This window comes from Pantherophis guttatus, chromosome 1, assembly GCF_059756535.1.
Source record: "Pantherophis guttatus breed Tessera chromosome 1, ASM5975653v1, whole genome shotgun sequence".
NCBI classification, from domain to species: Eukaryota; Metazoa; Chordata; class Lepidosauria; order Squamata; family Colubridae; genus Pantherophis; species Pantherophis guttatus.
In genome coordinates, this window is record NC_142063.1 from 158,869,729 (window position 1) to 158,883,357 (window position 13,629).

At 40.3% G+C, this 13,629-nt stretch overlaps 1 protein-coding gene across 4 annotated transcripts in view; it reads right to left on the minus strand.

The window, feature by feature from the left end:
- PDE1A (phosphodiesterase 1A) overlaps nucleotides 1–13,629 on the minus strand; it is a 171,215-nt gene that overhangs the window by 10,178 nt on the left and 147,408 nt on the right. For all 4 annotated transcript variants that reach the window (XM_060688050.2, XM_060688051.2, XM_060688052.2 and 1 more), the window contains exons 11-13: nucleotides 12,356–12,437; nucleotides 2,160–2,283; nucleotides 120–304 (exon numbers count right to left, since the gene is read on the minus strand). In XM_060688050.2, coding sequence (XP_060544033.2) covers nucleotides 120–304; nucleotides 2,160–2,283; nucleotides 12,356–12,437 — 391 coding nt within the window. The remainder of the gene's footprint in view (nucleotides 1–119; nucleotides 305–2,159; nucleotides 2,284–12,355; nucleotides 12,438–13,629) is intronic.

Sequence of the window (13,629 nt, forward strand, 5' to 3'; positions counted from 1 at the left end):
TCCATATCACCATTAGCAAATCTAGTCTCGTTATTCAGTATGCCAAGATGGCATAACAAGCACAGATGAAAAGATGAAATTACATGACAATATTGGTGTACTGGCAAGGGAAAACATACCTTTTTCTGCTAAATCTTTCCACCTGTCTTTGTTTTCCTGTATGTTGTGGAATAGGTTGTCCTTAAAGCTTCTTAAATCCACCATTGCCAAAGCGTTTTCCGAGCAGGTCCCACCAACACATGCAGCATTTTTTATACTGATCTTTTTGTGTATATCACTGCTGGTACTTCCTGTACTATTTTCACTACAAAGACGGGAAAAAGTTTAATTAGAATTAAGACGCCTTTACTGCCTGGAAATACAAAAGCAGAACAATTTTGGTATACTCCAAAATATTGCATTCCTCCAGAATGCAGAATTCAACTAAATTGGGATCAATTCATGCATTCTCATGATGTGCACATTGTACAGCAACCAATTTATTCCAATTTCATTTTAAATTGTATTTTATTCCAATTTCATTTTAAATTATATTTTATCCAATTCCATTTTAAATTGTTTTTATCAGATTTTAGTAATAGTTTGTGTCTGGAACTCTGCACTTTGATATGGCCCAAGGATTAATCAATAAAGAAAAGTAAAGTACAGCAACCATTCTAACATGTTTCCCTCTATAGGTGGAAATTCTGTGAGTGTTAAGTAATGTGGACAGGGGACTACAAATGGAAAAGGCTAGTTTAGAAACAAGCCTCAGTGATTTCAATGATACTGATTTCCAGGAAAGAATACAAAGCACTGAAACTTAAATAAAGTGGATTAGATAAATCATAAATCATAAGTTTATTTGTCAAGCATATATAAGATAACAGGTAAAAGTATAAACATAATTTGAATACATGAAAGGAGTAAGTAAAAAGGAATATTAGGACAGGGATGGTAGGCACTCTGATGCACTTATGCACGCCCCTTACAGACCTCTTAGGAATGGGGTGAGGTCAGCAGTAGACAGTTTAAGGTTAAAGTTTTGGGGGTTTGGGGAAGAAACTACAGAGTCAGGTAGTGCATTCCAGGCATTGACCACTCTGTTGCTGAAGTCATATTTTCTGCAATCAAGTTTGGAACGGTTTACCTTGAGTTTGTATCTATTATTTGCTCGTGTATTGTTGTGGTTGAAGCTGAAGTAGTCATTGACAGGAAGTACATTGTGGCAGATAATTTTATGTACTATGCTTAGGTCAGACTGAAGTCGGCGTAGTTCTAAGTTGTCTAAGTCCAAAATTTGAAGTCTGGTGGCATAAGGTATTTTATTGCGGTTAGAGGAATGGAGGACTCTTCTCGTAAAATATCTCTGGACTCTCTTGATTGTATTTATGTCCGATATGCAGTGTGGGTTCCAGACAGATGAGCTATATTCAAGAATTGGTCTAGCAAATGTTTTGTATGCTCTAGTTAGTAGTACAACATTACCAGAGAAGAAGCTAAGCAAGATTAGGTTAACAATTCTTAATGCCTTTTTGGCAATGTTGTTACAGTGGGCTCAGGCACTTAGATCATTAGAAATGAGTACTCCAAGGTCCTTGACAGAGTGAGGGTCATCTACAAGGTCATGTTCATCTAATTTGTATTTTATGTTTTAAGTTTTTTTGCCAATGAACTAAAGCATCTGCTAACTCCTGGGTAGTCCTTTCCCCCATTAAAATGGAGCAGAGGTATTCATTTTAAAGGTATTTCATGATATCAAATCAAAACATTCACCTTTGACTTCAGATGATAACAGATAAAGTATCTGTAGCCAATGTTTATGGTATTACAATAAGAGGGGAAATAATCCACACAATAAAACAGATTTTTCTGCAATTTGCTCAGGATGAGAAAAATCAGATTATATGCGAGTCCCAATCCCTCCTTTAATATTTTCTACCTAACAATTTATATGTAAACATTCTACTCTACAATAAGCAAAACCAGAATAAACAACACATCCTGTTTTTTGCCTTTCATACATTCAGTTTCCAACTTGAGTAGAATACAATCCCTATAGATAACAATGTGCAAATATTGCCACTAGATGGCAGTACTATATCAGGATCATTGCAGTTTCTGAAAATTAAAATAGTTCAGGAGGAAAACGAGAAAAAACAAAACCCAAAACCTCAAACCTTGGTTCTGTCACAAAGGTAGGACTTTCGGATTTGGATGCTTCCTCTATAAGAGGAAAAATTATTTTCTCCATGGAGTCAGTAAGAAGAGCAAATGTTGGTTTCACTATGAAATCAATGAAACCTGTAGAACAATAGAAAGGGTGGGGTGAGGATAGACAACGTTTAGAGCTTCTTCAGTCAGAATGAAAATCTTGACATTGGCGATGTTAGCACTGGGGAAACTAAACAAGGATCAGTTTCAATCCATGGCAGGAGAGGAGAATACAGAAAGCATATCTGTGGGAATCCCCTGTAGGAAGTTAGCACCCACCCCTCTCTTAGAAGAATGAAATATTCTAGGAAATATTAAAAGGGCAGAAAATTTCCCCTAAAAAGGAGACAGAAACTCAGCCCCCCCTCTTGGTAATGGGCCATTAAGGCCTGGACCAGTCTATTCTACGTAACAAAGAGCCTTGGTGACGCAGCAGACTAAAGTGCTGGTAGCACCAGCTGCCTGCAATTACTGCAAGTTCAAATCTCACCAGGCTCAAGGTTGACTCAGCCTTCCATCCTTTCGAGGTAGGTAAAATGAGGACCCGGATTGTGGGGGCAATAAGCTGACTTTGTATAAAAAAGAACACCGCTTAGGGGGGGCCGAAAGCCCTGCTAAGCAGGTATATACAAAAGTATGAAGGCTGTTGCTTAACGCATTGTAAGCCACCCTGAGTCTCCAGAGAAGGGCGGCATATAAATCGAACCAATAAATAAATAAATAAAGACCTACCTCCTTCAGGCAGAGCCATTTAATTGCCCTTCACTGCATCACCCAGCAAGATTCAACCAAATTTACCATACAGACAGCCTACAAAGCTAGTTATGACCTCTGACAGCAACCAATCAAGATACTCTTCCTGTGCCCCAGGAAGTTCAAAGCCAGAGAGGGTATAAAACCCAGGGACTCTCAGCATCTGTTCCCTTTTTTTTTGCCCAGGACCAAGAAACCCATGTGGTCCTGTCCATCATTAAACCATCTTTCCAAGCAGTCTCCATATTTCCAGTGTCTTTCTTCCCACTTGGAACTGAACCCAGATGGACATTTCTTCCAACACCCCAATAACACCATTTATATAAGCAGGAAATACCTAGGACATTGTACGAATGGAAGAGCACTAAGATCCAGTTAAGGTTTTGTGCAAGAAAAAAAGGAACAGCGAGACGGACCTCACTGATTTCTCGTGGCATTTGACAGATGTCTCCTCCCGACAATATTCTCCCAGAAATCTTTTGTGGGGGTGGGAGACCGAGGAAATAAAAAATAGCAAAACAAACCCTTCCCTTCCAAATGCTGCCAATAGCCAGAACTTCACTAGACATTGCCCTGGATTCAACCAATAAGTTCTTTGAAAATGGAAGCATTTTGTTTGTCCCAAAGGTGCTTTTTTTCAGGAGGCAGCTGGACTTTCTTGTTTTTCTTTGAAGACTTTTTGCTTCTCATCCAAGAAGCTTCTTCACTTCTGACCGGATGGTGGGGAATGGAAGGATTTATATTCCTTGCAGACAGATGGTCATTAAAAGAGTCGTTGAAGGACACGATCTCCTTGAAGGATGGCACGCTTATCTCTGGGACATAAAGGATAGGAAGAAAACTCATTTCTATAAACATAAAATTAGAGAGACATTGATCCGTACGTGGCTGGAAATTAGACAGAAGATATATACCAAGGTTCCTAGCTGGTTGTCGATTATGGATGCTCTAGTGGCCCCAAATAGAAGAGAGAACTATAAAATGGGCACATATAAGGATATCTTGGATGAAGAAGGGAAGCTCAAGCCCTTGGAAGTGCTGAGGGACCAGGGGTTTATTCTGGATTGGTGGAAATATCTTCAGATTAAGTCTAGATTTCAAGAAGATAGAGATAAACGTGGTATTGAAATGAAATATGGATATTTTGACAAAATTATTTGGGGACCAGATAAGAAAATGCTATCGAAAATCTATAACTTTATATTAGATGAGGATAGAGCTGAGAAGATAGCTAAAAATCAGCTAAGCATTTGGGAGAAAAATTTAGGATATGGCCTTAATTTCAATGACTGGGAGATAGCTTGGAACAGAAATCTCAAAATAACGAAATCGGTAACATTCAGGGAAAATCACTACAAAATGCTGCATAGGTGGTACCTAGCTCCGGACAGGCTGGCCAAAATATTTCCAAATTCTTCTGCTTTATGTTGGAAATGTGGAAAGACGGTCGGCACCTTTTACCATCTGTGGTGGACTTGCCCTGAGACCAAAAAGTTTTGGTTAAAGATCCGACTCTGGCTCTCGGAAATAATGGGACAAGAGATAGCCCTGGCCCCGGAATCCTTCCTCCTAGGTATGATTGAAGATGGTCTCGACAACAATAAAACCCAATTGGCAATTCAAATTATTACTGCGGCTAGATTAGCCTTTGCGAAACTCTGGAAATCCAACTCTACCCCCTCTGAAGAAGCATTAATAAATAAAATTCTAGAGTGCGCAGAGATGGCTAAATTGACGAGCGAGCTAAAAAATGAAGAGAACTTCAAGTACTATGAAATATGGGGAATTTGGTATAACTGGTTAAAGAATAGGATAAAAATATGATAATAGGCTACGATTTGTTAGACACCCGAAATGGACTTAATTGTATAGAAATGTAGAGAATTGTATAGAACTGTATATTGTATAGCTATGGATGAAATTCACTTAATGTTTGATCTATGAAATGTGTAAACATTGCACCTCGGATCAAGATTGTGATTGTACATTGTCTTTTTAAAAAATTGGAAAATTCAATAAAGTATTTAAAAAAAATAAAATAAAATAAAAGAGTCGTTGAGGCCACTTGGAAGTTTATGTGTGTCCTCAGGGTCATCTGAGTAGTGCAAATGGGTGAGGAGCCTTCCTGGCTACAGGATGTTTTCTGCCCTGTGTCCCTTTACTGTTGAAGATGGGCTCAGGCTGTTGGGGAGGAGTCTGTGTTATCTGCATCTCAAACTTAGGCACAAATGGTTCCTGTAGTCTGAAACAGGGAGGAAAACATCCTATAGCCAAGAAGGCTCCACACCCATTTCAGTGGTGGGTTGCTCCCGGTTCACACCGGTTTGCAAGAACCGGTAGTAAAAATCTGTAGTAGTTCGAAGAACCGGTAATAACATTGGCTGGCCATGCACCCAAACCGGTCCCCGGCCCGGTCGCCACTTGCTTACCCCGCCCACCTCATCATTTTTTTTTTTACTTTTAAAAGCATTTTTTCTACAACCTCTTCAGCCGAAAAAAATGCTTTTAAAAGTTAAAAAAAAGCCTCTGACGATCGTGCGGCTCAGCTGGGATCGTCAGAGGCTTTTAAAAGCATTTTGTAGGAAAAAAAATGCCTTTAAAAGCCTCTGGCGATCCCAGCTGACTTGCCTGATCGTCAGAGGCTTCTAAAAGCATTTTTTTCCTGCAACCTCTTAAGGTTGTAGAAAAAATGCTTTTAAAAGTAAAAAAAAAAAAAAGTTGGCCACGCCCACCATCACATTACCCCTCCACCAAGCCACACCCACAAAATAAGCCACGCCCACAGAACCGGTAGTAACAAATTTTAGAACCCACCCCTGACCCATTTGTACTGCTCAGGTGACCCTGAGAACATAGGCAAACCTCCAGGTGGCCTCAACGACTCTCTAAAAGAGTAAAAATGACCAGCAGTCTGCAAGGAATATAAATTCTTGCGTTCCCCACCATCCAATCAGAGCTGAAGAAGTTTCTTGGATGAGAAGCGAAATGTCTTCAAAGAAAAACAAGGAAGTCCAGCTGCCTCCTGGAAAAACACCTTTGGAACAACCATGACCTGGATGACTGAGAATCTCCATAGACTATCATTTTGTTTGTTCCGTCTGGCATGCTCTCTTAAGTGGGATTAGTTTTATTTTGTTCATAGTGCACAGAAGAAGGGAGGTGTGAGAGAAAATGGGTGAGCCAAGAGAACGAGTTCAGTAGACGTGAATCTAAAATGGCATCCGATAGAGGAGATGCCTTGTTACAGTTGCCTCCAACTTGATATACTTATTTTACTCTGAATGTAACGTGCTGTAGATCCAGGACTGTGATTTTTATGTTGACTCGCAACATAAAAGCTGAAAAAGAACTCAACCTTTTGTGTTTACAGGTTTTCATTTTCTTAATCCAGTAATTATTCTGCAAGGTTTCTCTCTGAAAAAAAAAGCACTGAATGAAGAAAAGCACAGAGTTGGCCCCTAACGATCAGGGTTTATTTCATTGTTACATTTGTCCCTCAACTCAGCTAGTTTTTACTTTGGATCCCCCTTCTGCATGTTTCATCTGAAATGAATGCCACTGAATCCCATGATGCTGACTCTCAGATAACTCTGCTTTATGTTAAGCAGCATTTTGTTTGTTTGTTTGCAGGGCTTACAGGGAGTCCTCAATTTACAACCATTTGTTTAGCCAAGTTACAATGCCCCTGGAAAAAAATTTACAACCAGTCCTCACGTTTATAACTGTTGCAGCATGGTCATGTGATCAAAATTCAGGCACTTGGCAACCAACATGTATGTAACACAGTTGCAGTGTCCCAGGGTCATGTGGTTGCCATTTGTGACCTTCCCAGCTAGCTTCTGGCAAGCAAAGATATTGGCGGAAGCTGGATTTACTTAACAACTGCATGATTCACTTAAGTGCAGTGATTCGCTTAACAACGGTGGGGAAAAATGGTTGCAGAATTAGGTGGGACACACTTAACAAACCATCTTGCTCAGCAGTGGAAATTCTGGTCCCAGCTGCGGTCGTAAATCAAGGGCTACTTGTATAAGGTTAAGATCAACCTGACTGCTCTTTAGAAGACCAGATCCTGAAGATGAAACTCAAATACTTTGGCCACCTAATGAGAAGGAAGGACTCACTGGAGAAGAGCCTAATGCTGGGAATGATTGAGGGCAAAAGAAGAAGGGGACAGCAGAGAATGAGGTGGCTGGATGGAGTCACTGAAGCAGTCACCGTGAGATTAAATGGACTCCAGAGGATGGTAGACGACAAGAAGGCCTGGAGGAAAATTGTCCATGGGGTCACGATGGGTCGGACCACCACTGTTGTGGCCCTTACGTGGCCTGTGCAGCTAGTAGCTGTTTCAGACAGTGAGGAGGCTGGTGTTATGATGTGCCAGCAGCCTGTGCAGCTGGCACTCGAGTCGGACAATGAGAAGGCTGGAGAAGATGTGGTGCCAGAGGCGGGGATTCAGCCAGGGCCTTCAGAACCTCCAGAAGCTCCCTTAAGTGAAGAGGATGAAAAGAAGGAGCCTCTTCTTGATGCACGGGCATGCAGATCTGCCAAAAGGCAGGAGTGGCTCCTCAGAAGGAGGTCTTCTCGAGAGTAAAGCTTGGGGCTAATTGGCCCCTCCCTTAGCCTATTTAAGGAGGAACGCTGACTGAAGCAAAGTTGCAGGGAACAACTTAGTTCACATACCTTCGTGTCTTGTCTTGCTTATCTTATCAGCTTCCTGCAAATTGCTTCTGGGCATTCTGCCAACCATAGTAAGCTTTCAGTTATTATTCTTTGAATTCTTGGCGGCTGTTAATGCAATTAATTAACAGCCGTTGTTGTAAAAGACTGGTTTACTTAGTAAACTAAGGTTTGAATGGACGGTGTGTGCTGCGTTTTTTGGGGTCCATAGCTGGGGCAGAACAACCACTTCGTAACTAACAACAACAACAAAACTGTGTACAAATTCCCCACTATGCAATTGAGGTTCAAATACATACAATTAAGTGAACCAGAAACTAAAAGTATTCCTATGGCAATGGAAGGCATGACTAAAGGCATTAACCATGGTATAGAAATGCCCCTCTCCAGGAGAAAGCCGTGACACCAATCCAGTTTGCTTGATTCAATGGAATGACCAGGTTGCCACCAGCTTCTGAAAAGCCAGGAGAGGGAACAGTCAGTTTGCACGCTGGGAGTATGCTGTTCCAGAGGAGGAAGTAGTAGTTTGAAAGTCATGTTTCTTTGGCTCTGAAAGATGACAACTTCAAATTGAGAGAAAGATATGAAAGAACATAGTCTGTCGTGAGAGGGGAACAATGAACCATTCAGAGAGGAGAAAAGATTTCTCAGTTATGAGAAGGAGGAAAACACGAGAAAGAAACTTAAAGGGGCCCTGCCTTGATTGTCTTTGGCATAAGATATGGTAGAGAAAAACTTTGACATGCTTTCAAGATGATACTACAATGCCTACAATAATTTGTTTTAAATGAAATCCTTGCTTCTTTTGTTTCATGACCTTGCTAATCTTGTAGTTCTGACAGATACATAGCAAACCAAGTTGGATTTTATTGAGAGAAGATGGTTCTGCAAATATGCATGCCTCCAACCCTGAAGGGTTTTAAAGTGACAAATAGCACCTTGAATTGCACCTGCACACCAAGCGGAAATAGTTCAGCTCTCGGAGTAAAAGTGTTACATGAGCCCCTCAGGGAGTACCCACCTCAAGTGGCTGCATTCTGGACTAGCTATTGCTCCCAAACGCTGTTTTCAAAAATAGCCCTACATAAACCACACTACAATAGTCATCAATCAAGTGGTGACAAAGGCATTAGTGACAGTGAGTAATGCCTGCCATTTCAGGAATAGATGGAACTGAGTGAAGACTTTCTTGGCCACATCTGTCAGCTGTTCAAGCAGAAGTTGTAAATCTAAGAAGACCTCCAAACTGCAAATCTGGAGGAATGCAACCCTGTTTAAAGTAAAGATAGTATCTCACTGGAAATAGCTATCCTCTGAACTCAGAACCACGCTGTCTTCCTGCAACTGAGCCTCAACCTGTTCCACCCCATCCAGACAGCTTTCAAGCACCTGCATAGCACTTCAGCAGCATCACTCAGCTGGGATCAAGATTTCCAGTTGGGTATCATCAGTATACCAGTGGTCCCAACAATCTCATCCAAAAGCTTTATGTAGATGTTGAATAGTACCATGTTTCCCTGAATATAATACCTGGTCTTATATATTTTTTGCCACCAGGTCTTATTTTTGTGGGATGTCTTCCATTGACTCACTTCGCGACAGCTGCATCGAAGCCACACCCAGCAGGAGCCTGCTGCTGGCCCACTTCTTCTGCGGCCACTTGCCACTGCTGGCACATGGTCCCCACCCCCTGGCCTCTGCAGCTGATAAAAAGAGCTCTGGATTGATCTAAAAGAGTTTTCCGGAAGGTTTCTGATGGCAAAATGGAAGCCAGGGGGCATCACATTCATCAATCTGGAGCTTGTTTCTCAGCTGCAGAGGCCTATCCTGTGGCAAACGGCCACAGAAGAAGTGGGCCAGCAAGGCGAGGCAGGTGTCGGGGTGTGCGAGGCCTGGCTGCAACTGTCTGAAGGTAAGCAGCTCAACTCCCCCATCCCAACCCTTGCTTGATTTTTACCCATGTGCCTCAACCCACCCCATGCAACCAGGAGCAACGGAGTAGGTGGGGTCTTAACTAGGGATTATTTTGGGGGTAGGGTTTATATTGGGTGCATGTGTAAAAATCAAGCTAGGGCTTACTTTCGGGGTAGATTAGGTTGTATTTTCAGGGAAACACAGTAGTACAGAATATGTAGACCCCAATTAAGGTGTCTAGAGCTTGAGCTGTCCTCCCATACAACAAACAACTAAATCCATCTCTTTGGGAAGGAGTAGAACCATTGCAATGTAATCTCCTCCCCCCACCTAAATTATTGGAAATGGCTCAGAGGTTTAACTGATTGTATTGAAAACCATAGAGAGATTAAGCAACATTAGAAGGGGCACATTAGTCCTATCCTGTTACCACCAGAAATCACCAGTAAGTGCCTTTGTGCTGATTCTAAGCCCGGAACATGACTGAAATGAATTCAGATAATTTCGACTTGAGCATCTGAAGCTTTATGTGATTGGATTTATATTTGAAATGACTCTTTATTATGTGTTGCTGGTGTGATTTGACAACATGTTGGCAATGTTCTGTCAGATTAGTGAATGAAACAAGAAATAACCCTTGGAGACAGAATTCAGCCCACGGCTCTTATATGGCAATACTGAACAATGCACTTGTGTTTCTTGTCTGGTCTTCATTTTATTTAAAAGAAAACATTTGTCAAAGCACTAAAGTATGTTTCAGTAAGAGCCTAACAAGGAAAAAGATAAACTCAACATAGAATGGTACATAGAACGGTACGTTCTATGTACAGATTTTACATCCTCTTGATATATGTCAGCTCCGCAAGGTAACCCAGACATGAAACACATCCAGATGAGTTAATGACATTAATAGAATCTTGCAAGTCTAATGGTACAAATTTTCTGCTATCTTTTTTACAGTCTAACATGGGTTCCTTTCAGTGTCTCTTCTCTATTAAGAATCTGTGGGCTATGCTCTTTCTTATCTGACTGTTCCTTAGGCAACCTCTTCCTCTTGTCTTCCAAGGTCATTGCGTCATGCTAAATAAATGTCCCATTAAATATAGCGTTACAAATTGATAAGGAGTAGGGAAGTACTGCACTCCTGGGGCATCTGAAGCACTTTTTATTCATCATTTTTGAAGCATCTATAGCCCTAGTCTATACAAATATATCCCAGAACCAAGCCATGGGATACACCATGGTCCAGAAGTAATCAAACATTTTATGGATCAATTCAAAAAGGAGCATGCTACCTTGAAAACAATTCTTATGGAGGACTATTAGGAAACTGATGGAAACATACGGAAAATGTTTTCTTCATCTAGAAAGGGGATAATTATAGTACCAATAGAATGCCTTTAATGCGATAAATATGTTTATGCTAATGTAAAATCTTGTTTAATAGAGGTCTTCTATTCCAATCCCCTGCTGAAGTAGGAGACTCTATAAGCTATTATTTGTTATAAATGAAGGCATATAAATGTGTGCCAAGATAAGGATGCAGGATTCTTGGGATCAGAAGTTTAGTCTTCTAAGCTTTTGGACTCATGCTGGAGCCCATCCTCAGGAAAGAGGCTCAGGGGTTTCCTGAGGATGGGCTCCAGCATGAGTCCAAAAGCTTGGAAGACTAAACCTCTGATCCCAGGGACCGACTCAGATTGGATCCTGCAATTACTAAACTAAACTAAAAAATTAGTTTCTTCATATGCATTAAGAATTGGTCATGTATTTTCCAAAACATGTTGGGAAGAATAAAGAATAAAGAAGTTCTGCTCTCTGCTTTATTTGTCTTTGTTTTGTGACTTGGTGTCTATCCTCCCTACAAGAACAGAAGCTAGAAAAGACTATGGAGAAAAGTGGCTCATGAAACAGCTTTTTATAGGGAAGGAAGCCACACTTCTTTGTGAACCAGCATTAAGCCACAATATTTATACATTTGCAATATTTCCTTCTCTCACATCACTGATTCACCCATATAACCAGTGGTGGGATTCAGCCAGTTCACACCAGTTCAGGAGAACCGGTTGTTAACTTTCTGGGCAGTTTGGCAAACTGGTTGTTGGAAGAAATCATTAGGGCAGAGAACCGGTTGTTAAATTACTTGAATCCCACCACTGCATATACCTGTGACTGAGAGCTAATCTTGATAACATCCAACGGGTAATGTAACTACTTAGACACATGACAGAGTCTGAGTCACTGCCATAAAAATGAACTAAGAAAGGGCACTGATCAGAGGTGGGTTTCACATATTTTTACCACTGGTTCGCCCCGCGCGCACACGCTCGCTTTATGCATGCCTTCCGCACATGCACCCGGTCTTCTGTGCATGCACTTTGCTCACAACTTCCGTTCATGTGCCCGCCCTTGACAACATGGCTAAATAGGACAGCACAGCACCAGGGTAGGTGGGCGAGCGGGCCCACCCGCGATCGCCGCTACCGGTTGGCCCAAACTGGTCCGAACCGGCTGAATACCACCACTGGCACTGATAGTCACTTGTGAATGAGAAAGGTACACTGTGAAGCCCCTTCCTCATTTACACCAGCAGTGGTGCAAAAGAATTGAGAAAACAAGCAGCGATCCCAAAGCACTAGTTAAAATGTCTATGAATCCTCTATGTAATTTTTCCAGTGATGCTATTCTCCATGAGCAATGCATATTGAAAAATAGTTGGAGACTGACCTGCTTAACAAAGCCAATCCTGTTTTGTCAAGCATTTCTTTCTTTCATTGTAAGACTTTTTTTTTTTATTTAAGAAACCAGCCCTTACCTATTTGGGACTGTGCTACCATGGTGGATTTCCGGTCACAGAGAGGAGAGAATGGTAGCCCCAGCTCTGCCTCTTTGTCTCCCTAAAGTCGGGGGAAGAAAACATATGATTCTCAACATATAATTGAAAGTAAGTCAAAGTAAAGTCAAAGTGAAAGTAAGTGTGAACATTCAGCCATTACAACTATGTACTTATGTTCCTAAGTATTTAAAAACCAAACACCTGCCAATACAACCCTAGGTAAGAAATAAAAGGTACACAAATGGGCAAGGAAGCCTGTCCCTTTCTCATTGCTTGCAGTAGATACTCTTTTTTAAAAAATTATTTTTTAAAACATAAATATAAAATACATCTTTTCAAAACGAAGCATTGATCTGGTCATAAATTGGTACAAATCACTAACAAATCTTAATTTTCAATTAACACAACTTAATGTTTTACTCAATTATTTCCCTAAATTCTGTCTATTTAACAGTGCCGTTATCCCAAAAACCCGTTACTTAAATCTTTAAATCCTAACCAAATATCCCTTCATTTTTCTTTTTCTTTTTACTTAGATGAATGTATTTTAAAAATATAAATCATTACAATTATTATAAGCATTTAAACAATGTTTTAACTGTTGCTCCCAATATAATCATCTTCATTGCTGTTTATCCCAACATTATCATCCTAATTTTAATTATTAATCCCAATATAATCATCTTATTTTTACCGCTAATCCTAACTGTTTATCCTAACACATCATCTTCATCTTAATCATCATCTTTTACTGTTAATCCCAGCATATTTTTCTTTATTTTAACTGTTTAACCCATCATAATCATTTCATTTTTACTGTTAATCCCAGCATAATCCTCCTTGTTTTTGCTGTCATACCCAGCATAATCATTTTTGTTTTTTGCTGTTAATCCCAGCATAATCATCCTAATTTTACTGTTAATCCCAGCATAATCATTTTATTTTTACTGTTAATCCCAGCATAATCATCCTTGTTTTTACTGTTAAACCCAGCATAATCATTTCATTTTTACTGTTAGTCCCAGCATAATCCTCCTTATTTTTGCTGTCATAGCCAGCATAATCATTTTTATTTTTTTGCTGTTAAATCCAGCATAATCATTTTTATTTTGCTGTTAATCCCAGCATAATCGTCTTTTGTTGTTACCATCCATCTATACATTACTTATTCCCAGTTAATCATATTATCATTATCTTTTTTATGACAATTTAACATTGAGACATAGTTCTTACTTCAAACGCATCTTTGTATG